At 36.8% G+C, this 23,008-nt stretch overlaps 2 protein-coding genes, 1 long non-coding RNA gene and 1 pseudogene across 4 annotated transcripts; all 4 read left to right on the top strand.

Moving 5' to 3' along the window:
- Nucleotides 1-4,361: 4,361 nt before the first annotated feature.
- Nucleotides 4,362-6,133, top strand: LOC113683976 (microfibril-associated glycoprotein 4). Its single transcript, XM_089203981.1, has 3 exons — nucleotides 4,362-4,820; nucleotides 4,912-5,295; nucleotides 5,642-6,133. The coding sequence occupies exons 1-3, from the start codon at nucleotides 4,553-4,555 to the stop codon at nucleotides 5,896-5,898; spliced, it is 909 nt and encodes a 302-aa protein (XP_089060107.1). The 5' UTR covers nucleotides 4,362-4,552; the 3' UTR covers nucleotides 5,899-6,133.
- Nucleotides 6,134-8,092: 1,959 nt separating this feature from the next.
- On the top strand, nucleotides 8,093-8,320 carry LOC149047611 (uncharacterized). The gene is made up of 2 exons (XR_016185891.1): nucleotides 8,093-8,197; nucleotides 8,271-8,320. It is a non-coding gene; the product is annotated as an uncharacterized LOC149047611 (long non-coding RNA).
- A 2,498-nt stretch (nucleotides 8,321-10,818) lies between these two features.
- LOC113684000 (ficolin-2 pseudogene) lies at nucleotides 10,819-12,094 on the top strand (annotated as a pseudogene).
- A 1,053-nt stretch (nucleotides 12,095-13,147) lies between these two features.
- LOC113683986 (EGF domain-specific O-linked N-acetylglucosamine transferase) lies at nucleotides 13,148-22,961 on the top strand. Of its 2 annotated transcripts, none has more exons than XM_089203973.1 (17): nucleotides 13,148-13,329; nucleotides 14,128-14,243; nucleotides 15,036-15,138; nucleotides 15,568-15,662; nucleotides 16,393-16,500; nucleotides 16,794-16,900; nucleotides 17,099-17,202; nucleotides 17,878-17,973; nucleotides 18,073-18,144; nucleotides 18,418-18,507; nucleotides 20,033-20,107; nucleotides 20,801-20,859; nucleotides 21,226-21,253; nucleotides 21,481-21,572; nucleotides 21,726-21,773; nucleotides 21,887-21,941; nucleotides 22,198-22,961. In XM_089203973.1, the coding sequence occupies exons 1-17, from the start codon at nucleotides 13,159-13,161 to the stop codon at nucleotides 22,336-22,338; spliced, it is 1,560 nt and encodes a 519-aa protein (XP_089060099.1). In that variant the 5' UTR covers nucleotides 13,148-13,158; the 3' UTR covers nucleotides 22,339-22,961. The 2 variants fall into 2 exon arrangements, with proteins under 2 accessions (XP_089060099.1, XP_089060098.1); XM_089203972.1 differs by lacking the exon at nucleotides 20,033-20,107 and adding an exon at nucleotides 19,824-20,003.
- Nucleotides 22,962-23,008: the final 47 nt, after the last annotated feature.

Here is a 23,008-nt window from a genome sequence, read left to right as displayed (position 1 = left end):
CTTTTGCCATTTTGGAAGCTCGGCAGGCATCCAACTTCTTGGAATCTTTTCAATAAATCTTATCTAACTCAGTGTCTCGAAGTGTCTCAATGTCTAGCTTGCTTTTTCATTATTTTCTATCCTTCTTATTGATGTCTTATCGTTACTGTGATCTTACATCAGACGATGACTTTCCTTACTCATGTGAATATAGTCATCGGGAGATCGGTACGTTTCGTTCGATGAAACGATTTGTTATCGATGGATCGCATACCGTTCACTTCGCGAACGTAGTCGCGATCCCAGTCGATTCGCAGACGTGTTCAAATTATTTATAAAAAGGTTGATTTAACTTCGAAAGATGTTTTTTTTATCATCTTTTATCGGAGAAAATAGCAATGAATTAGCATTAATCCGTTTACTTTCCCGTTTGGAAACTCATGCCGGTGTCACAGCGGATTTGGACCCCCCGCGGATTTGGACCCCCCGGTCCAAATCCGCTAGCGGATTTGGACCCCCCCGGTCCATATCCGCTAGCGGATTTGGACCCCCCTTCGCGGATTTGGACCCCCCCCCCCCAACTAAACATTCCTTTTTCGTAACTTGTTCCAACTGCGAGCTTTTAGGCGATGTCCGTTAAAATTTCAACACAAGATTGCGTACTATAATTGACGAAGAAAAGGGCAGATATCGTTTCATTTCTGACACATTTATTTAAGGTTAAGAATATATGAAAGTCATATATTTGAACTGCGGATAAAGACATGAGTGAAAGTGATCCTCGCAGTGATATACACTACTTAGGCAGTAGTGAAAATAAGGCCTGAAAAAAATTCAGGCCTGTACGGGATTTGAACCCATGACCTCTGCGATGCCCGTGCATCGCAGAGAACCACCATATATTCAAAAGTTACGTTTCATTTTCATTCCAGAGGTAAACAACAGACTTACAGTTGCAGGTTAATTAAACGAAAATCTTAAATTGAGACGCAATGCTGAGAAAAAGATCACGTCTACGAGAATGTTTTAAAATAAAAACCTACTTTCTGAAAAAAAAACTTTCTTTGAAAGCCTACTTTCTAAATTTTTATTATTTCTATTAGGAAGTTATGTATGGTAATGTTTTTACTCAGTTTGGTTAAAGGGGTCCAAATCCGCGGAGGGGAGTCCATATCCGCTAGCGGATTTGGACCGGGGGGTCCAATTCTAGGGGGGTCCAAATCCGCTGGGACACCGGCATTCAAGTCGCATGTAATTAATACTTCTTGGAATATTTGCGATAAATCTTAGCTAAACGGTTTCAGCTAAACTCGGTTTGCTTTCTCATGTACACCAAACAATGCATTTAGCTCGAAACTCTCGAAACTATGTCAATATTGGAACTGCACTGGAACTCATATTTCGCCCATTTATCTGGTAAGTATTCGTTGTAGTATTTTAGTACTAAATAATTGAAACTGACTCCGGATTTGCTAACTCACATGCACTTGAAAAATAATAGTCACTACTTGTATAAGAAAGAGGCAACGGGACTTGCTACCAAATATTTTATTTATAGAAATGCTTACATCACTAGGAGTAAATAAAAATAAGTCTTACAAAATAATTATGCATTATCTAAAACTCAAGCCGGTCATTTACTTTACTTAGTTGTTGGAAAAAATGTACTTACCATACGCAGGTGTACTTTGCGACAAATTTGGATTAAAATCCACTGAACAGATCATGCATTTCCAATCAATGCTTTGATCCAATCTAACAGCTGATCGGTATTGGTCCTGGCTTATTCCCGTTCCACAAGTTCTATGGCACTAGTTGCCACAGCTGTCACACAGCAAGGCCTGTTGCCTTGTGGTGACAGGACGATCACACGATAAACAAAGATACACTAACGACATTTTAAAAGTATGCTCGTATTGAGTTGAATGGTTGAATAATGGTAAGAAATGGGCTTCAAGGTAGCCCCTTATATACCCGTGTAGCGGATCGAAAAATTCAATAAAAACCTGCTTATTGGTTACTTTGACACATGTGAAAGCATTCTTTTGGAAGGGCAAAGTTAATTGATCTGTTTACAGTCCTAGCATCTATTGTTCTGGACTAATTGCCAATCGTAATCATGACATCAATATCACATCAATTGTGCACAAAAGACTTCGAAGCGTATTGTTTTCGACGTAACAATAGAAATGGCGTCCACCAAATTTGAACTTAGTGGATTTTTGGACACGGATATCATACTATTTTTTTATGGCGCGTCACAATGACAGATTCAAAACAATTTGGTTTAACACGATCTTTAAAACAAGCCGTTTTTTGCCGAAATTGGTCCAGTATTAGCCGAGATATTTAAAAACGGACTTCGAAGATACGTTTGCGAAGTGACCGGTATTCGAAGATACTCAACCTTCGATCAAAAAAAAAAAACTCAGAAAGAATCTTTTTAGACAAACAATACTTGAAAGATATATCATATGGAGCAGTTATTTATTTGATTTCTCGGATGAGAAAAGAGAATGCCATAAACTCCCACAAATACTCTAATTTCTGATGTCGGCGAACTGGCACATTTGTGAAGTTTAGAGATGTGATGGGTAGATTGATGGGTGCTGTTGCATGATTTTTCTTTATAAGTAACAAATCGAGAGTCTAATAGTTAAGTTTAGTTTATAATTACACTTCCATTCTTCATACAGAGTTATGCACTATATTTATGAAATATTATTGCTAATTGTGCAATTTCATGGTTTCACATTTATCACCCGTTGGAGTTTGGGTTTTGTTTGCTTCTGTTGCTACGCGACTTGTTACGCTTGGGACGGCATTGTAATCCTCCTTTTCCTCCGACACAGTGTTCTTTCTTTGGGACTGTTATTGCCTTCAAATCAAATACATTTCTTGTTGCTGTGCAAAACTAAGTAGTTGTACATTGTTATTAGCGTTTAGCAGTTAATACGTCTAATTCTTCAACAACTCTAAGGCGGTTTCGATCGAAGCATAGATAGATGTAAATTTGTGTCTTGTTCCTCTTTTACATCTATCTTGGATATGTATTCATTACCCTGTCTTCACTTCGTGCGTTCCAGCTTACACGGTTGTCGTCAATCACACAGAAACCATCACATTTGTAAATATTTGTAAATACTAGAGAATAGTTTAGTAGATCATTTAGTGGTTTAATAAAGTGATACTGTGCGTGTATTTTTCTACATTGCTCGTCGATCAGTCGAGTCACGCAATCAATTCATCATTTATAATGATTAAAAGTAACGTGATTCTCTTCTGTTGATTTTCGTTGATTCATATTACGTTTGCGAATCGACTGGGATGCGTTTGCGAATCGACTGAGGACGTTTGCGAACTGACAGTTTGCGAAGTGACACGTTTGCGAAGTGACCGGAATGAACTAGAGACTTGGAAAGTGGGTGCAATACCTGCCATGCATGTATCAGTCCAGTCACAGTAAACTTGTTTGTTCAAATTTTTGTAGTTTCTACCTCATGGAAACATCCGGCCATATAACCTAATTTTTGCTATTATTATTTTTATTAATTTGCCTCTCCTTTTACTTTAATTCCTTTGTGTTGGGGTATGACTGAGTCTGCGAACATTATTTGTGCCTCAATACGTACATTTCTTGGCCTCCGCAAAAGGGCGAGGCTTAAGAAACGCTAGCCAGAGGGTGATCTGGTACTTATGCCAGACCCCTTACAGACCTCTCGCAGGCTCGCTTCTCCTAAGGCAGTTCACTTACTTGAGGGCGAAGGAACGCTTGTGCCGCAGCACTAATAATAATAAGGGCCTACTCGCAGACTACTTCAGTAGCGATGTATTACATGGCCTATCAATTTTGCAGCTATTCAGTCAAGACTGACAAACGTGTCAGCCAGTGAACGACATTCGCTGATCAAAGACCCAACTTCAGTCATGCAGTTCAGTTGCCCTTCCTGTATTTGATACACCTGTGAAGCTTCTTGCGTGAAAAGTCATTCGATAAACTACTGTCAGCTATTGGCTCCGCAGGATCATAAAAATTATCATTTCTAGTGAATTCAATCTCGAACCATTAGAAAACGATCACTTTCTTTATCATGCAATGTTTACTAGGATCAGTTTGTTTTCAGCGAAAATGTAAATATGAGACTACGATGTTGACTATCCAATTTTCTTAGCCCAGTTCAGACGCTATGCTTCTCTCGACCTTAATCGGCCAAACTCCAGTAATAGGAGTTTTTCTCCCAAGGTAATTGATGAACACATGTTTGTTCAATTAATTTGTCAGCGTCGTTCTTTAGGAACGATGCCGGTCGCTGATTAAATGGGCAAATTATGAATAAAAAATTTAGTGAAGCACGGTAGCTAAACAATAGTGACACTTTATTGTAATGAGTTCATGAGTGTTATGACTAAAATAGAATGTGGACACGCGAAAAATCTTGTTGGAAGGCTCGAATAACAAAGGCTGTTCACAGACATTCGAAATACTCGGTTCAGTGTTGAAAAATCATTCCTTCAGTGGATCAGTTATAGCAATCACCTACACTTGGAGCAAGTTTTCGGACGTAGATTCACGATGAAACATCTCTGTGAAGTTCTTCTCTTCTCTTTTTTCGTGACGGCGCTTTCGAACTCGACTAAACTGTCGTCTAAACCAGCAAGAAGCGATAACGATACGAAACATCATCCGCATTGTGGTGTCAATAACAACTATTTCTACGCTGGTCCGAACTCCAAGAAAATAGAAAATATGTTTTCCGACATTCAACAACAATTGACCAAAGTTGAACAAGAAATCCGAAACATCAAGAAGAACCAAACTTGTGAGAAGCAAGACGGGAAAGGTTGGTGGGAAAAATTATTATTAGATTGAACGAAGACGATTTAGTTGACTTGGTGCTCATTCGGTTTCACTTTCTCTCTTTTTTTTTTCAGTTGTTAATAAGAACTGCGCCGAAGTTTACAAGTCAGGCGACAAGATCAGTGGTGTATACAAAATCGATCCTGATGGTTTGGGAGAATTTGAAGTCTTCTGTGATCAGACAACAGCCGGTGGAGGATGGACGGTGTTTCAAAAGAGATATGGTGGTGCGGTAGATTTTTTCCGAGGCTGGAATGACTACAAACAGGGCTTCGGCAATCTGACCGGCGAGTTTTGGCTCGGACTGGACAAGATTCACCGCCTGACTGCGAGGAGCAGTAACAAGCTTCGTGTTGACTTGGAAGACTTCCATGGTAAAACAGCGTTTGCAGAGTACAGTTCATTTTCTGTGGCAAGCGAAAGGGCGAAATACCTGCTGGGTGTGGGAATTTATTCAGGTGAAACTGATTAAATCTAAGAGTGGTGTTAGTCAGTAAGTAACGTTACTCGAGTGAAGCAGTTGTACAGTGTAAGAATAATAATATTGTCGGCAATACTGATGTGGAGAAAAGGAGGAAAAGGGTTAGAACTAAAGTGTTCTGTCATATTTTTCTTTATTTCAAAATGATTTCTCTAACTACGATTATAGCGAACACATCAGTTTTCCAAGACTTAAGGGCTATTGATGTTTAGGAAATTTACACTCATTATGCAAAATGTTTCTTAATGAAAAAGTAGTAAAAAAAAATCTTTCACGTTTTTAGGCATATTATAATAAAATTCTCACTGAAATTCTTTTTTTAGGCACGGCTGGTGATTCTCTCCGTTATCATCGTGGCTCACCATTCAGCACTAAAGATCGAGATAATGACGCCGCCTCAAGCAACTGTGCCTCCATTTGGAAAGGCGCTTGGTGGTACAAGAGGTGCCATGATGCAAACCTCAACGGCCTGTACATGAATAATAAAAATAGCGGTAAGGGAATGGTGTGGTATCACTGGAAAAACAATAGAGAGTCTGTTAAAAGGTCTGAGATGAAAATCCGTCCAAAGGACTTCTAAGGTTAAACATGGCACTTTGATAATGTGAACCAAAAGATGAATATGTGCTCAGCAGATACATAAGGGTTGATGTATTTTAGTTTTACAAGTAAAGTTTCCAAACAAGTTGGAAGCGTATTATTAATCAAAGTTAAAACCGCTGACAAAGCCATAAAAATAAAATACTTCTATAAAAGAGATGTAGATGTAACTAAGCTTGTGGCTCAAATAAAGATAAAACAAAGGGGAAAAGAAAGTGTCTTTTGCTGTAACATTAATATTCCAGCGGTGCCTGACAAAACAAGACGCTGTTGAAAGCGTTAACTCGAGTCTGCTTGAGGAGTATATAAGGAAAAAGGAGCGAGTTTTTCTTGGTAGCATAGGTTTAGGTAATTTAACTTCGAGAAACGAGGACGTCGGCATGATCTCGTCCCCAGTTTCCAAGGTGTGCACGAGGAACGCTTTGGACCCCCTTTTGGCGACGAAACACGAAAAAACGGCCACTACATTAAGACTCTCGCCGCCTATGGTGACGCAACAGAAACTCTGCGTTTACATTTTGCCATTAAACAGACCAAACCAAAATGATACTTTAGTACAGATCTAAAAGCCCAAGAAACAAAAGCGAAAAAAAAGCTAAAAAAAAAAATGAAAAATGAGCAACCCGACAACAACTAAGAGTATCTACACATCAATTCCATTACAGTTAAACGGGTATAATGAACGTGAGAGAATCACATCCAAGGACTGTAAAACAACTGCGTATAGACTTTATTTCTGTGACAATCTGGTTTATATTAGAATGAAAAGTATTCATAAGTGGATAATCCTGTCCCATGATCTCCTGTTAATGTGGAAAATTCACCCGTCCGGTCGATTATGTATTCTCCCAATAAAAATTTGAATACATGTTACATTCAAGAAATTGTTGCGTTTTTCCCAGATCAGAAACTTTGGGTCTTAAATACATTATGAGAGACTCCTTTGAAATAAGACCGCCAAAATTAAGGGCTTTTTTGTCCCACAATTTCTTCAAATTGGGGGATAGAAAATGTGTGAAAGGAAGACCGCCAAACAATAACAATATTCAACGAAGGAGGTGCATAACTTAACACTGTCTCGTTCATCCCATCAACAACGCGCATTAATTAATTTGGCGACGTCAAACTAGACTCCTTTCATTTATTCGCCAATGTTTCATAGGAGTTGTTAAATAACAAAATGATTTCCAATTCGTGGTTAAAACGGCGAAGTCAGATGAAAAATGGATACGGTATGCAAACTAAGATAAAATAAACACTTTGGTCCACCCTGAATTTTTTCCAGTAGCAATCACAGATTTGTAAAGTGCGTCCGATCTTGCTTCGTAATGAGCGTTTCTGTCTTGGCTTGACAAAATCCAGTGTAAAATTAACCTATGTTCATAAAATGGTTCGTGGCGCGGTTAATAATAACTCATTTTATTCGATCAAAGGTCATATCGGGCACGAAAAAGTCAACGACTGCATAGGAAACTTCAATTTATGCAAATTCCTTGAATGTTTATGAACTTTTTGCCCACATAACCTGACACTTGACAACGTTTCACGAGCTTAATGCGATCTTTCTCTTATATTATAATGGATAATTGGCTAAAATGGTGTCAAATAAACCGTGTGTTTTATTCCGTTGGACTAAAAGTTATCCTTAAATTTCGCTCATATTTGCAAGCACCTCTTGAAAGCTAAGCTTCCAGCTGTTTCTCATGACCGATGTCAGCAATTACTGTATATGGGTATCGAAAATAAAGCTTTTAATCAACGTTCATGTAAAAATATCAAGAAATTAACGAAGGTGGCGACTTCCTGGATAAGTTTTTGGCAATTTTTTTTTAGCAACTTTTTGCTATTCATTCCAATGAGAAACTTTCCACTATTCTACGAGCACAATCGGTACAGGCCTATACCCTACTCGTAATTTTATTCAAAACATGTAAAAATAAATAACAGTTATTTTGTGCTCGAACAGTCTATTGCTGGTTTTCAGTGTCACGCCATTCAAAATAGATCAAAATAAATGTAAGTGCCCCTAAGGCACGGGTTTATCCCTTGTTTTGATTTAGTAATCGTTTAATTAATAATCTGTAAAAGTCACACTAGGTGCCTCGTCACGCGTTCCGTAAGTGGTATCGCATTTCCAAACAGAACGGATCTATTGTGAAATTCAATAATTCGATCGATTTCGCAAGCACTCGTGGTTTAATAGAAAGAAATTGTCTGTCGTTTTTATCGAAGGAAGGAAAGGTCTTTTTGTGTCAACTCTCGCCAGATCCGGCAACAATGTAAGTTTAATTTACCTCGAGTGTTTCTATAGCTAATTTCTTGTCCCTAATTTTGTGAATCAATTATTTTTAGCTTCACGGTCAAATACGACATTTAATAAAGGAGGCGTTCCATGAAAGAAATTGGGGCGATATTTGTTGTGTCGATCAGTGAGATTCGTACGGTCCAGCTAGCGGCGATCAAGCGTCGCTATAATAAAAAATAAAAACAGTTCAATCGATTTAGTCTAGAATCTGGAAATAGAAAGAAGCTAGATATGTAAAGACTCTCGCCAAGATTCAGGTCACAGCAATATTTCTTACGGAAGATATGAGGAGAAACGTTTTTCCCAAATTTATAGAGATTTGTATGGAGCCGCCATGCTGGTGCCCACCTAGATGGGCACCAACATGGCGGCCGGAAACCAGCAGAAACATCTGTCACTGAGTTTTGCTACAAAAGCGTGAATTTATCTCTCTAAGAACTCATAAACGTAACAATAATACTTTATTCTAATACAAGAACTGTTCAGATAGCTGAATTTCCCTAAATAAGTCACCTTTTAAACCAACATAACAGCTCTCTCGCTCGTCATGTAAAGGCCACGTCACGCAAAAGCTTAGAAATTCAAGAGTAGTCTATCACTAAACCAAGAACCCATTTGGAGTGAAAATTTGTCTGAATATTAGTTTTTAGCTGCTCTAATACATCATGAAAGTAAAATCTCAGGAGGATCAATAGTTCTGAAGTCTGAAATTTAGTGACGTCACGTGAAAACCAGCAATACTTTTTTCGTTTCTTTATTGAGGGTGGCACAGGGTTTTTGCGTGACGCGTGATGTCCCCAAATTTGCAGAGTGACGAGTGATTGAAGCCAAAAAAATCCGTGATGCGTGATTTAATAGAAAAATCCCGTGTGATGTGTGGTTGGAACCCCCCTTTGCCACCCTCTTTATTGCGACTTTTATTTTGTAAGTCAAAGGAATTTCCTTATTTAGTTATGCGATGGTAAGAAATTAAAAATTGTTTATAATCTCTTGATGATGGGACATCGTAAAAACAGTTCCTTAAAAAGACCTTTCGTTTTGTTTTTCGAAGTTGGCCAATAACTGAGTCTCGAGTCCGTGTACTCGACTCAGTTACGCAGCTCGTTTCCAAACATATCGAACATTTAGTGATGAGGGTTTTACAGCTGTGGTTTCAAAAAATAGATAAGTTTTCCTAACTTGTTAATAAGCAAGGCCTCGGATGATATTTTTTTGTTTACTAAACTTGTCAAAGCTTGCACTGGATTGAAGGCAACAAAGGTTTCATTTAAACACAAATGATTATTAAGGCATTAATTCCGAAGGCAACTTTGTCCACAAGGAGGTTCTGGACGACAAAGAGGTCGATTTGATATAACAGAGCGCTGTGAAAACAACAGAAGGCATAAAAAGTAAGACTTTCTTTATAGTTTGTTAATTGGATTCTTTTTCACACACGCCTTGACCTCCTGAAAAAAAATATTCTCCTGATTTACACTTTCATCTCTCTACATTTCATATACATTCATTCACGAAGAATTGATTTGTCTTAAATGAATGATTTGAATTTTTGAGTACTTGTTTTGTTTAACCTTTAACTCCCACAAGTGACCAAGACAGAATTTCTCCTTACAACATCAATTCAATATCAACCAGACAAGTGATGAGAATAAAAAAAAACTATCAGCTTGGGGCTAATTAGTTGATCCTATACTAAATTATCTGAACTTACAATGTAGGAATTGTATGGTTGACAGTGAGGAGAATTACAAATTTGGTGTGGGAGTTAAAAGGTTAATGCCTTTTGTGATGTTTTCCTTCGTCATATTTCAACAGTTAAAAGCGAGTTTCATTGCAATCCCTATTCATGAAAATAAATAGGAATCAAAAATTATTTTAGTCAAAGAAAAGTCTATCGTTTGTACAGCCATCAAAAACTGGGAGAGACATTCTTGACACGGTTTTTTAAACTTGACCCAGGCCGTGAGGGAAACAGACAGATAAGTGGCAGCAAGTGTCATCCAGGATACAAAGGAGAAAGGTGTCAAACACGTAAGTACTTATTACAGTAACAATCTAAGGTGTATCATGGCTTCAAACCCATTTTTACAAAAATTGTAAAATAGTTGCCATTAAATATTTTTGGTCGCCCCACTTCCCCCCTCTCACTCCTTAAGAGATAAGCAGAAAAAAAAACCATCGTCAATAGGAGGACATCTCATGTTGTACTATTATCTAGTAGGCGAACATTTGCAAAATTTAAACTTTTACTTGCTTGCCGATTGTAATTAAGGACTGTAATTAAGGATCAAGAGAAAAAAGTTGAAGAAGTTCTAACGTCTGGTAGCAGAGACGATTTACAGCAAAGCTCCTGAGACCAGATTAATACCGTGAAGATTTCGGTCGATTGTCCAGCTGAAAAACATCTCTCATAATTTGAAGTGAGCTAAACTATTAGTATTGAAAACCTTCCTTATTTTAAACAACATCTTGAATCGCTTAAGACTTAGTCACCATACTTCGCACCGCAAAGTTGATGGTTAGACTGAAATGCTGAACGTCTTTTAAATGAAGGTTATGTCATTGAAATCAGTTTGACTTGATCAACGCTCATTTATGGTTCATGCGTATCTGAGAGTAACGGAGCGGCGAGAAAGAACAAGAGAAAGACAGGTGAAACGGGCGTTTGTTCGATTGACAATAAAGAAGACTACCGTGAAGGACCATGATGATGATCTTGATGCACACAATAATGATCAATTGTTTTTTATACAACTTATGCTTATAAATATTTTTGTTCTTAAAAGACAGGATTTGTGGCGATAAGGATAATTACAAGTATACGAATCTTTGAGTAGGCTTGTAAGAAATAGCTAAGTTTTTTCGAGTTGTATGAAATAATAGAACCGAATGTTCTACAGAGATTCCAAGTTGCTAGTAGCAAAATTTATTTCCCAGCTCCCATTTAAATTCCGTTAGATTGCAATCCCAATTACATAAAATTGAATTATCTGTCTTGTAACCTCTAAGAGCTGCTTCGAAATTTACAAGGCTGGCTACAAGATGAGTGGAGTGTATTACATCGATTCTGATGGTTTGGGTGAATTTAAAGTCTTCTGTGATCAGACGACGGCTGGGGGAGAATAAACGGGGTTTCAAAAGAGATATGACGGCACTGTAGATTTCTTCCACACGTGGAATGACTACAGACAGGGCTTCGGCAATCTGAACGGGGAGTTTTGGCTCGGGTTGGACAAGATTAATTGCCTGACTGCGAGCAGCAGTAACAAACTTCGCGTTGACTTGAAAGACGTCCGTGGTGGGAGGCATTTGCAGAGTACCAGTCATTTTCTGTGGCCAATGAGGTAGAGAAATATCTACTAATATTGGGAAGTTATTCAGGTGCGATTGAACTTTCTGACAACGACTATTCGATGGCATATTGTTAATTTGCTGCCGTGCAGTGTCTCTTGCGAGTTGAGCGCGCGTACTAAGAAATATGTTATCAAACATGTTGCTAGTATAAGTTGGGCCTCACGAAAACCTCACTCTGAACATGTTAGTGTTTGTTGCTGTGGAGGTGACTGTTCGTTACATGACGATTAATCCAAGAGTTTTTTTTAACAGGCTCGGCGGGTGATTCTCTTGCTTATCATCGTGGCTTACAATTTAGCACCAAAGATCGGGATAATAACAGATCCCAACACAACTGTGCTTCATCCATGAAATGCGGCTGGTGGTGCAACATTTGCCAACACTCAAGCCGAAACAGTTTGTACTGAAAAGGTCAAAGTGGATTCACGGCAATGCGCTGGAATCGCTGGAGAGGAAGTGAGTCTGTCGAAAGATTAGAGATGAAAGTTCGTCCAAATGACTCCTAAGGTCTGGTATTGGGAGCTTTGGGTCAAATGTAAGAAAATATGTATTCTGAAGGTAAAATAAGCATGCTGTTGCTTTTTGTTTTCTTGGCTTATTTTTCAAAGACTCGATCGTTACTTCTTGTTGGCGAAACTTTCACTCTAAAAAGGTTTCAAGGTTTGTAGAAATAAAATTTTCGTGTGATAATCGAAACTACGAAGAACAAGAGATTGTATAAGAGTTTTAGAAATGGTTTTGTTTTCAAAAATTTATCACCAGGATGAAAACTGGTTAACACTGCTTCCACGGTACCTCAAGAGATTTGCAGGGCGAGAGTAAATTTTTTTTTTCACCTAAAAGTTTTGATGAACTATTTACATATTGTCAAACAAAAGAAAAATTAACTGTCTAATCCAATGACCCAAGCGCAGGATGGTTGGATGCTCTAGAGGCATGGTCTGAGGTCTATTTGGTATTTCAAATGACATGTCCGGTTTAATCTTTTCTCATTCTTATAATCTAAAGTAAGATTATCATCGTTTCGCTAAGAATTAATCCTCAGATAAAGCTATCGCACATTATTTGTAAACGCTCTGTTGAGTCTTCTATGAGACGCATACATCTCCCTTCAAACGCCACTAGAGCCCATGCACGCTGCTGCAATTGGTACTCAGTCATGAGAATAGAACAACTAGCTCATGTTGATCTTGACAGTATATTTTATGATCTTGTAGCCGAAATCTCGCTTTGATTTTTTTTTTTTTTTTGAGAAAAAGATTGCTCTTCACCCAGTATGTGGCAGCCAGACATAGGTCTAGGTCTGGTTAATTTTGTACAATGTTGTTCAGGCCCTCTGAACCCAAAGCTCTCGCTGCTCAGGAAATGTTAGCAACGGGTATAAAATACGTGTACACACCTTTGGTATACTTCCTTCATGAGAGAATCCGAAACCTGCTCCTTGCACGATGCGATTAGGACAGGGAAAACCCAAAGAACGTTGTGGGGACCACTGGGGATGAAAAAGACACTAGTGTCCAGTTTACTGTGATCGCTATTTGATCATGTTTCCCAGGCTCCTCTCGGCCGAAGTTTATAAACATGGACTTTACGAGACTGTTTATCGTCTTTGCTGAAGTATGCACGATCATTTCAGCTGGAATCCAGGGAACTAATGATCAAATTGAGAATGCTCATCGAGAAGGAGACTCTTACTTTTCAACCCGTGATGGTTCCAATCCACAAACCTGCAGAAAACTTGGAAAATGCGAGGTACATCTACAAAGAAACTTACTCAATAACAGATGTCCCTCGACGTCGGTCCAGTTTTTTTAAACTTTTTTTTTCGTGTATTCGGAAAAGTAGTGGATTTGACACGATCAATAATGGAAACCAGGATCGTTGTTAAAAATCTGTGGAATTCAATGCTGAACGTAAATTTATATGCTTATTTAATGTCAACTTGAATCTCATGTAACCGAACAATCATGTAATTTATGTATCTTTGAGCATTTTAAAAAACGAGCTCGACCTGAGGAAATGAGACTCTCGTAAAGATATCTACCGGTAGTCATTCGGGAACCATATTTAATTTATATCAGCTTACGAACTGAATCAGCTAAAGAATTCGTCTCCTTTAATTCTTGATACGTGTTCTCTGAATTATTCCCTCCAGTTCACAAAACTTTGATGTTTGTACAACTGCCCCACTCTATTAATAATTAAATTGAATATGTATTCAAAGAGCGGTTCATTCTGAAAATAGTTGCCAGGTATCAAAATAGATGAGTGCTACATTAAACTCAGGCAGTCTTTCATAAAGAAAAAATTTATACTCACAAACAGTTTATAAATGTTATTGGTCATGCAAAGACTTGAAATTGTTAATTTTTTTTAAAGTTAGTAGACATCAGAGGCTGTGAGGAGCTCAGTGGTCAACTTGTAGGAATACGTCAACTTCAAGATAAAATGTGCAATGGCATTGGGCCTTGATTCATGTGATTGAGCAAACTAATTTATCTATACTGTTCCATTGTGTTTAGACATAATTTTCTGTGTTTTTATTTTCAGGGCACTCCAGATAGGGCTCAGAACTGCTGGGGATATGAGCCAGGGTGTACCTCAGCAGATAAATGGTACATCAAACCACAGTGCGATGACAACATGTCTGGCAGACATTTTAGAGCGTAAGTTGATAAAAGATTCACATAGGTGCTCAGATAAAACACACCAGAGATCGCTCAAAATGTCTTAATTGGTTATTTTTTATCACCTTTATTAGAGAAATACTTAATCATTCCTTAACAAGTTTTGATCATTTGTTGGCATGAACAGGTTAACCATTTTACCTCCTAAGAGTGATTAACATCCAATTTCACCATAAAAGATCATCCTTGAATCACACATTGAACTTATGAGAATAAAAGAAACTGATCATGTGCACCAGATGCAACTAAAGGAGCTTCAATTGTTAGACAAATTCTTCTTGTCAGCACTGTTGTAAATGAGTAATGAACAGTATGGAGACTATACATACTGATGTTAGGGACTAAAAGGTAAATGCAGTAATATTTCAAGTCTTGAAACACCCTTAATTTTAGCATATCACTGTGTGCCTGACTAACTCAAAAGCAATAAAGGGGGTAAGTTTTCTGAAAAAATCATGGTGCTGTGTTGGTGGGAGAATATAATGGGGCACTTTAGTATTATCAACTGAGTTGATAAAGTAAATTGGCCTCTATGAAGAGTTTCAAAGCTGACATTTACAAGTGTTAGCCCTTCTTCAGGGTGGATAGCGCAAAAGTAAGTTTGATGATCCATCTATTCTATTATCAATTTGCAGTTAGCATGTTAAGATCACATACAGTAATTATTATTAGCAACAGAAAGTTTGCATGGAAAGTAGAATATCTGTACCTTCAGTAATGATATGAAATTGATTCTTCATTTCAATTTGTTATGTTATGTATATGTTATAGGATTGAAGACAAAATTCACCAATTCTGGAAAGAAAGTGATTTTGGTTTTGTGAAATCTGTTCAGGACAGTCTACAATTGGTTTGTAAACCAAAGGAAATCCAGGTTAGAATCTGAAATTTTTCTTAAGGAGTTTTAGGGTGAGAGAGGGTATGCATGGAAAAATGAGAACAGTGAAGTGTTGTATGATCAAGTAACATTTAGACATAATTTTGGCTAAATTGGTTAAGTCATCTGCAAACGGTGCCCAAAGTTTTGGCTGAGGCTTATAACTATAAAGCATCATCTGACTGTCTGGGTGCTCTTCATGATATCAAGCTCAGGATAATGATAACAATAATCCAACTCCAACCATCAGATAGACAGTATAACAAGCAGGTGATCAAATTCAAAAGATACCACCAATATTTGAGTTACAAACTCCTAATCAACACACAACAATTACTCCAAGTCTCCAAAAGGATATGACCAGAGGCTAACTGCAGATAAACATTCAACTTAATGGCTCATCTATTATTATTATTAACTTTTCAGGCAGATGCCTCATCTCTTGTTTGCTCCAAGCAGCTGACATACTGCAAAGCAAAGCATCTATTCATGGATTTCAGGAATATGCCAAATGGACAAAGGTACAGATTGAAGGAAGTTCTAAGTAAAGATTCTGTTTGGGAATATATTCAATGTTATTTGTTGATGACAAATTTTGAAAAACTGAAATGACTTAATAAATTTGTGATGACACCTATTTTTAGTGATATATAGATCAAAAGAAAATAGTCTATCAAACACACAACTGATTTTCCTTACAGAGGAAAAACTGTTTAGCCATCAATTTTGTTTGACTGCAAGTGAGAGTAATAAGGCTTTCATAATAATAAAAAATGCAAAATTGACACTGTTCTGAGGATTATATTTTACATTCATTATGATTGATTTTGTTTGAAATTCATATTTTAAAAAAATGAATTCAAATGGAATTTGTGGGGAAAATTAGATCCCTATTAGCAGGCACTCCACTGTTTGTTTGCTACACGTGTAGTTAAATAACCCTCAACTTGTAATTATTGTGAGATGGGATTTTTTTAATATTCCTTGGAGACATTAGGACCCCAAGGCTTTAATTTTCACTATTCATTACATGAGAATAGTTGATATGAAAACAGTTTTAGTTTTATAACAAAGAGGAAGTTTGAAACTTGGAAGCAATTTACCTTTTGATGATACTCTTGGTATTAATTTGTTTTAAAATTAAAAAAATAAATATATTATAAATAGTCTTACATTTGTACCATGATAAATTTACTTTCTTTTGTTGCTGTCTGATAAATTGATTTTGTTGTTGATGACCACTACGCCTAGCACATCAAAGACAGATAAATTTAAGCCACAGAAAATTGGTGGGTTTTGTGAAGTGGATGCTAGTGCCCTCAGTGAAGAAGGAAAATACAGAATGGAGCTTAGTTCATGGTAAAATCATATTTTCGATGATAGTTATTAACTGAAAATTATGGACTAGTCAACATACCTTAATATGGTGCTGTTCATCTGTGTGAATAGTATTTGCGTAATTTAGTCTATACGAAAATAGAAAATTTAACCATTTTTATCTTTTTTCTTTGTCAGTGAGTATACTATTATGAAGTGAAGATGAATGGCAAAAATTGATGGAGAAAGTTAACTGTTAAATTAAGTTTAAACCTCATGGTTAGTAATAAGCTTCACTATCTTTCCCTAATTCCTTGTGTTACTACTTTTTCCAGGTTAAATGAAGTAGAAGATTTCTCTTCCTTGTCCTTTAAACCAAACCAGGAGGAACACTGTGATATCCTGGTGGAGAAACCTACTTTCTTCATGAAATTAGATGCAGGTTTGTTTATTTTCCATTTAACACCTGTAAAGCCTGGTTTATACTTAGGACACAATGTAACCATCGCAGAATGGTAGAAACGTCAAGAAATAATGAAGAGACCAGTTTTTTCTTTGTCATTGTGTCTCTCATGTATCACCTCTGTAATTAACATAAATTTAATATTAATTATTATTGAGTAGATTTTTTTTATTGCAGTTGTAAACATGTACCATCACTTCTGTGATTTTTTCAACTTGTATGTCACTCAGCATGTGAATGGATCGTTTGATACTGATGTCAATATTGTACTGTGGGAAAAGGTTTGAAAGATTCCAAAGTTGTTCATCATACTAGCAGAGTCCTGACCCCAAGTAGTCAAGAGATAGTGATTATTCCAAGTTTACTCCATCTAAGGATTAACAGTTTCACTAGGTTTTGGGTAATATTAATGCTAACAATTTCTTGGGGTCTTATTGTGGTGCAAGGCAACATGGAAGATTAAAGTGTAAGCAGTAATACAAACCATAGACTGAGCTTATTAAGTTGTACAGAAAGGCTTCTCTCCTTTACTACATGTGTTGTGATTGTGCAAACAAAACTTTCAAATACACATGCAGTATCTTTATGTTAATAGTAAAAAAAATAAGTGTTATGAGCCATTAACACAACATACTCAGAAAATAAAGCCCTAAGCACCTTCAATTTTTAAGTTCTGTTTAATGTGTTTTGGCCATTCACATTTAGGATCAGAATCACCAAACAAAAAAAAAGATATTGTCTTTACAGCTTACAAATAAGTTTCCCTCCGTCTGATTGGCTTAATTGTTCTTCCAGATACAACAACATTTTAGATTAATTTCTAATATTTCCAGGGTTCACAGTTTTCTGGGTTTCAATGAAAACAGAAATATTGCAGAGTTCTCCTTATGTCCTACACCTCTTTTCTATCTCTTTTGTTGTCATCTGATTTTGTGGAATTGATTTTTTTTATCAAGCATGAGAGACGAAGTTTGGGGAACTTTGGAGTAACATGGAAAGTGTTTTCATCAAACCCTATTCTTTATCTTGGAAAGGAATATGAAAACAAGAGGGTAAATTTGTTGTTGTTTAATGTGCTACAACTATTGAAAGTTTACTGGAGTATTCTTGTCTTGCATATCTTTTAATATTAGTTTAATTTGTGTTTGTAGGTGTGTTTTAAAGAAGCCATCTTTGCCCTTCTGCCAAGAATGGTGTTTGGACTGTACTACAACACACCTCTGGTTAGTTTTCTTTATTTTTCTGTTTGTTAATACTATATGTGATCATTTTAGGTTACACTGTAACTTACAATAGCCTATTTCATTGTTAAATGCCAAGCTTAAGCTTTTCAGCCAAACAAGAGTTAGGCTGACATTTACATTGTTTAGATAGGGCTGAGAGACTAGTTAGCCAATGATCTAGTGGCTCTACATTTTATTTTAATACAGAATCCTTTTTCACCATTTATCTACAAAAATGTTTTAATAGTCAGAGATCGTCTTTAATTTTTCCAGACTCCAGGTTGTTCCAAGAGTGGTCTTTTCAAAGCATTTTCTGAACATGTCATGGGAAGACTGGGCATTATCCAAGAGAGGAACTTGCAGGTGAAGATTGTGTTTTCCAATGTTTTTTTCCATTGCGGTATGATTGTATATTTCTACCTATAAGCACAGGTGGCCTAAGCTCAAGTCTCAAGAAAAAGCAAACTATTAATCATGAAAGTGTCATGTATTGGCATTGGCAGCATTGTCATGCAGCTGTGGTTTCTAGCAATTTCTGTCATTTATTAAGCTTGCTTTTCCATCATTGTTATTCCTGTCAAAAGACAGTCAAGCTTGACTTTGTCTTGTTGACATGTTCAGAAAATTCCATCACTGTTATTCCTGCTTGACTTTGTCTTGCTTGACATGTTCAGAAAATTCCATCATTGTTATTCCTGTCAAAAGACAAAGTCAAACTTGACTTTGTCTTGTTGACATTTTCAGAAAATTCTATCATTGTTATTCCTGTCAAAAGACAAAGTCAAACTTGACTTTGTCTTGTTGACATGTTCAGAAAATTCCATCATTGTTATTCATGCTTGACTTCATCTTGCTTGACATGTTCAGAAAATTCCATCATTGTTATTCCTATCAAAAGACGAAGTCAAGCTTGACTTCATCTTTGACAGGAATAACAGTGATGGTAAAGCAAGCTTAAAACAGCAGAAATTGTTTGAAACTACAACAGACACATAGGATGTCTGTAAGTTTTATGTGTGAAATGTTCATATTTCGAAATATTTAGCATTGTAAATCTACCATATTTCATTCCCCATACTTCTCCTTATAGCTTGTTCAAATTCTCAATGGTTCCTCTCGCAACTTAACACAATGCATGACACTTTCATGAATTAATTGCTGGCTTTTTCTCAAGATGTAAGCTGGGGTGGCCTGTGCTATAAGAGGCATTTTGCAACATACTTGTAATGTCTTAGTTTAAGTTTGTTTGGTTTTGTGCAGAATATTTTGCACTTTGATGAAGGAGTTATTTTTTTAAAAATAACTGTGGTGCTACATCATTGGGTGAGTATAACAACATAATTTGGTTAATGTAAACTGGCCACTTAAGATTTTATAAGCTGACGTTTCAAGTATTATTAGCTGTTTGTTAGAGCAAATGCCATGATAGGCAGATGCTCAAAACGTCAGCTTAGAGACTCTTTACAATGGCAAATTTATACTGTCAACTCAGTTAATGAAACCAAATTATCTTGTTATTTAACACTTTTCATTTACATGCCTTATCTTTCATTTACCATTATTAATTGCATGCTGAACTCCACTGATCATGTCATCATGATCAATGCTCAAGCCCTGAATGATCCACGTTGCATAACGATCTCAGGCCAGGCACTCTCACAGTGCATCTTTCCACCCAGGAGTATAACTGCGTAGTCACCAACCTAGTGTCATGGCTACCTGTGATGGACCAACAGCCAACTGGTAATACACTTCTGTCAGTGCTTCATGCTTTAGAAGCTTCCTCAGTGATGAGGCACCAGGCTGATAAGACTTGCTCAGACCAACTAATATGTAACACTATTAAAATACACTTCAAGGTAATAGGATAAAGTCTTTTTATTTTCAGAACAGCAGTGAACCGATTCGTATAACATTGCTATCCAGAGGGACAAAGTTTAGAAACATTTTAAATGAGAATGAGGTGACTTGAATTTGTTTTCCTTTCCTGTTGCATTTCTGGACTTTTATTACAATTAACTTAATTTTAAAAAAATTGAAATTTAATTTGTTGGAGGAGAGGTGAGAGTATTTGTTGGGGAAACATCAGGTTTTTGACAACTTACATGTACATGTATCATCAATTACGATGAGTGCAGAGGAAGCCGGTGATAAGGTTTTTATCCCAAGGGAAAGTATTCCTACGGATTTTGGGTTGCTATATGTACATCTATGTATGTCCTGGTATAAAAATGTTAAATATAAAATACACTCAGCAGCATTTTTGACCCCTCCCCCTCCCCTCCCTCCTTCCTCATTCTAGAAGAGGAGCTTAAAGAACTATCCCTTCCCTATTTCTGCCTTTTCATTTTCAGAAACTGACTTCCTTATAGTGGTTGGACTCATTGACAGTCATTATGTGATGATAGATTTTATTTTTATCCAAAGCAGTTAATTTTATTTTGTTTTAGTATGCCTGCCTGAAAAAACAAATTATATCTTTCTCTCTTTTCCTTTTGTTGTCCAAATTGAATATTGGAGGGGGATATAGCAAAAAGTTATTTTGGGGGTTATTAGTTAATGAGACAACATTTGCACCTTGACCCAGTGAGAAAAGAAATGTTGGCTCTGAAAGAATGTAATGTTCCCAAGTATTTTTTTAAATTTTGTTTGGCAGATTATTCATGCTTTGGATACATACCCTGGAGTGAAGCTGAATGTCTCACAATATTCTTGGTATTACTCAGTTGTGGAATTTTTTTGTGCTTTATATTTCTAATGATTTTATGGCTTCTCAATTCTTCAATTACACTGTAAAAATCTGCTCCTACTTATTAATAGCAGACAAGTGCAGATAATTACATAACAAGAGTATATCTCATCTTCTTACAAATTGTAGTTCTAACTTCCAGCTCCAAATTTAGAAAAGTATACCTTGTTTAGTGCAGATGGTAACAATGATCTTTGGAAGTTGAAACTGAAAGTGGAGGATGTTGTCCAATAAATATAATGCAATCTATAAAATTTAACGTTGTCCAAGAAACTACTCTTTCTACCTAATAATCAATACATGAGCACCTTTATTCATCCATTTCTTTTCAGGGATATGCCGTTTGCTGAACAACTAAAAGTAAGTTTAATGTTTAATCGTGAACATCAATGGTGACCTCTTGGTTGGTTTGTTTGTTTCAATAACACATTTTTTGTACAGAAATTTGATTTCGTTTTCTGCATCTTTGTCATGAGAAGTTTTTCCTTCCTGAACAAATACCTAAAGCAACTTTCACTGTTTTACGATTTTTAATATAAATAATAGCAATAACGTTTTTACTCATGTTAAATTTTTTATGTATTTAGCGGAGCCATAACACAGATATATTTATTGGAATGCACGGTGCTGGTCTTTCTCATGCCCTCTTTCTCCCAGATTGGGCTAATCTCTTTGAGCTGTAAGTAATATAACGCATCTAAGGATGTTCAAAGGCTTTCTTGATTTCCTTTCTTTCCAGTAAGTGAGCTATGGTAATCTCTAGCTAGTACTTTTAGTATAGTTAGCATAGAATATTTCAGTGTTATTCATGAGGGTTTTTTTTTCTCCCTAGTTACAACTGCGGTGATGTGAATTGTTATCGAGATTTAGCGCGACTCAGGTACGTAAAGTTCCTTTTCACGTTTTTTCATTTGGGTTTCAATAATTCCCTGAAAATCTAAAGAGCACTGATTTGAACTTCAAATTGTTCCTCTCTGAAATATGTTTTTTCAGGGGAGTCTCTTACACTACTTGGGAAAACGAGGACAAAGTTGTTGAACACACTGAGGTAACAAGCATCTTCGATTTTTTAATTTTTATCCTTTGATGTCTGGTTTGCGGAATTATTTCCGTGCAAAGTGAATATTAGGCCTTCATTCTTCTCTGTATTCCATTCAACAGCTGAGATCAGACTTTTCTGGTGGAAACAGTTCTATTTCTTCCATTCTTAGAATGATTGGGGTGAATTCATAGCAGTAGGCGTAGAGCAGGAACGTACTCTTACTAAAAAAACATACCATATTTATTTATTTTGTATTTTTCAGGAACTACATCCACGGTATAGTGATCATCCCAAGTTTAGAAACTACGCATTTGATGTGCGTGAATTTATGAGGCTTGTGGAACGGACAGTGAAAAAAGTGAGACAATCTATAGATGAGTACACAAAGAAGAGTGGTAGCTGACATCAGGAAACTTTAATGAGCGTGAAGAAACAATGTTTCACTGGAGGCTAAAGCCCAGAGTGATACAAATTTCACGTCACCAGATCGAGGACCCTCGACGTCAAAGAAAGTCCAGAATCCATCGCCGGGGAAAATCATTTAAGTCACAACTCAGTGTAAAACCTCTGAGATCCCCGTGCCTTAAAGGATGGTCTTAATTTCTGGTCTCGAGGGAAACCGTTGGTTTGTTTTCCTAAGGGTCACAGCGAAATGAACATTGAGGCTCTCGAGAAAACAAAACTAACTACTCCCATCGAGACCGGATTTTAAGCTTAGAGGAATAGATCGAAACATAGAAGGAGACAAATCTTAGCAGGTGAAGATAACTGCAATCGTGACAACTATGGCAGCTTTTGAGTCTCCATTATTTTTCGGTTGTTCATGCTCGAACAACTAACCGTGTCTCGGTTGGTTAAAGGTATCGACTGCCTTGACAATCACCAATTATGGTCTCGTGCTCGACAGTGAACGCTTTGCTCATCCAACATGATTAGGCAAAACACCGAAGTTAGACCGCACACAGGTTCGTTCTTACTCCCAGTCAAATAAGGTATCTCTTAGTGGAATAAAGTATCTCCACAACATTTGCATTTCTTCTTCTTTTGGTTAGTTGTCTGAGAACACCTTCTGC

The sequence above is a fragment of the Pocillopora damicornis genome, chromosome 4 (genome assembly GCF_964200805.1).
Source record: "Pocillopora damicornis chromosome 4, jaPocDami1.2, whole genome shotgun sequence".
In the NCBI taxonomy this organism is placed as follows: Eukaryota; Metazoa; Cnidaria; class Anthozoa; order Scleractinia; family Pocilloporidae; genus Pocillopora; species Pocillopora damicornis.
This window is presented reverse-complemented; position numbering and strand designations above follow the sequence as displayed.

Excerpts from the sequence above, each read along its gene's own strand:
- LOC113683986 (XM_089203972.1), top strand. The coding sequence starts at position 13,159 with ATGGACTTTACGAGACTGTTTATCGTCTTTGCTGAAGTATGCACGATC. Across the intron at positions 16,901-17,098 it reads CTTCATGAAATTAGATGCAG|TTGTAAACATGTACCATCAC; the intron begins GTTTGTTTATTT and ends TTTTTATTGCAG. Across the intron at positions 20,860-21,225 it reads AATGTCTCACAATATTCTTG|GGATATGCCGTTTGCTGAAC; the intron begins GTATTACTCAGT and ends ATTTCTTTTCAG.
- LOC113683976 (XM_089203981.1), top strand. The coding sequence starts at position 4,553 with ATGAAACATCTCTGTGAAGTTCTTCTCTTCTCTTTTTTCGTGACGGCG. Across the intron at positions 4,821-4,911 it reads TGAGAAGCAAGACGGGAAAG|TTGTTAATAAGAACTGCGCC; the intron begins GTTGGTGGGAAA and ends TTTTTTTTTCAG. Across the intron at positions 5,296-5,641 it reads GGGTGTGGGAATTTATTCAG|GCACGGCTGGTGATTCTCTC; the intron begins GTGAAACTGATT and ends TTCTTTTTTTAG.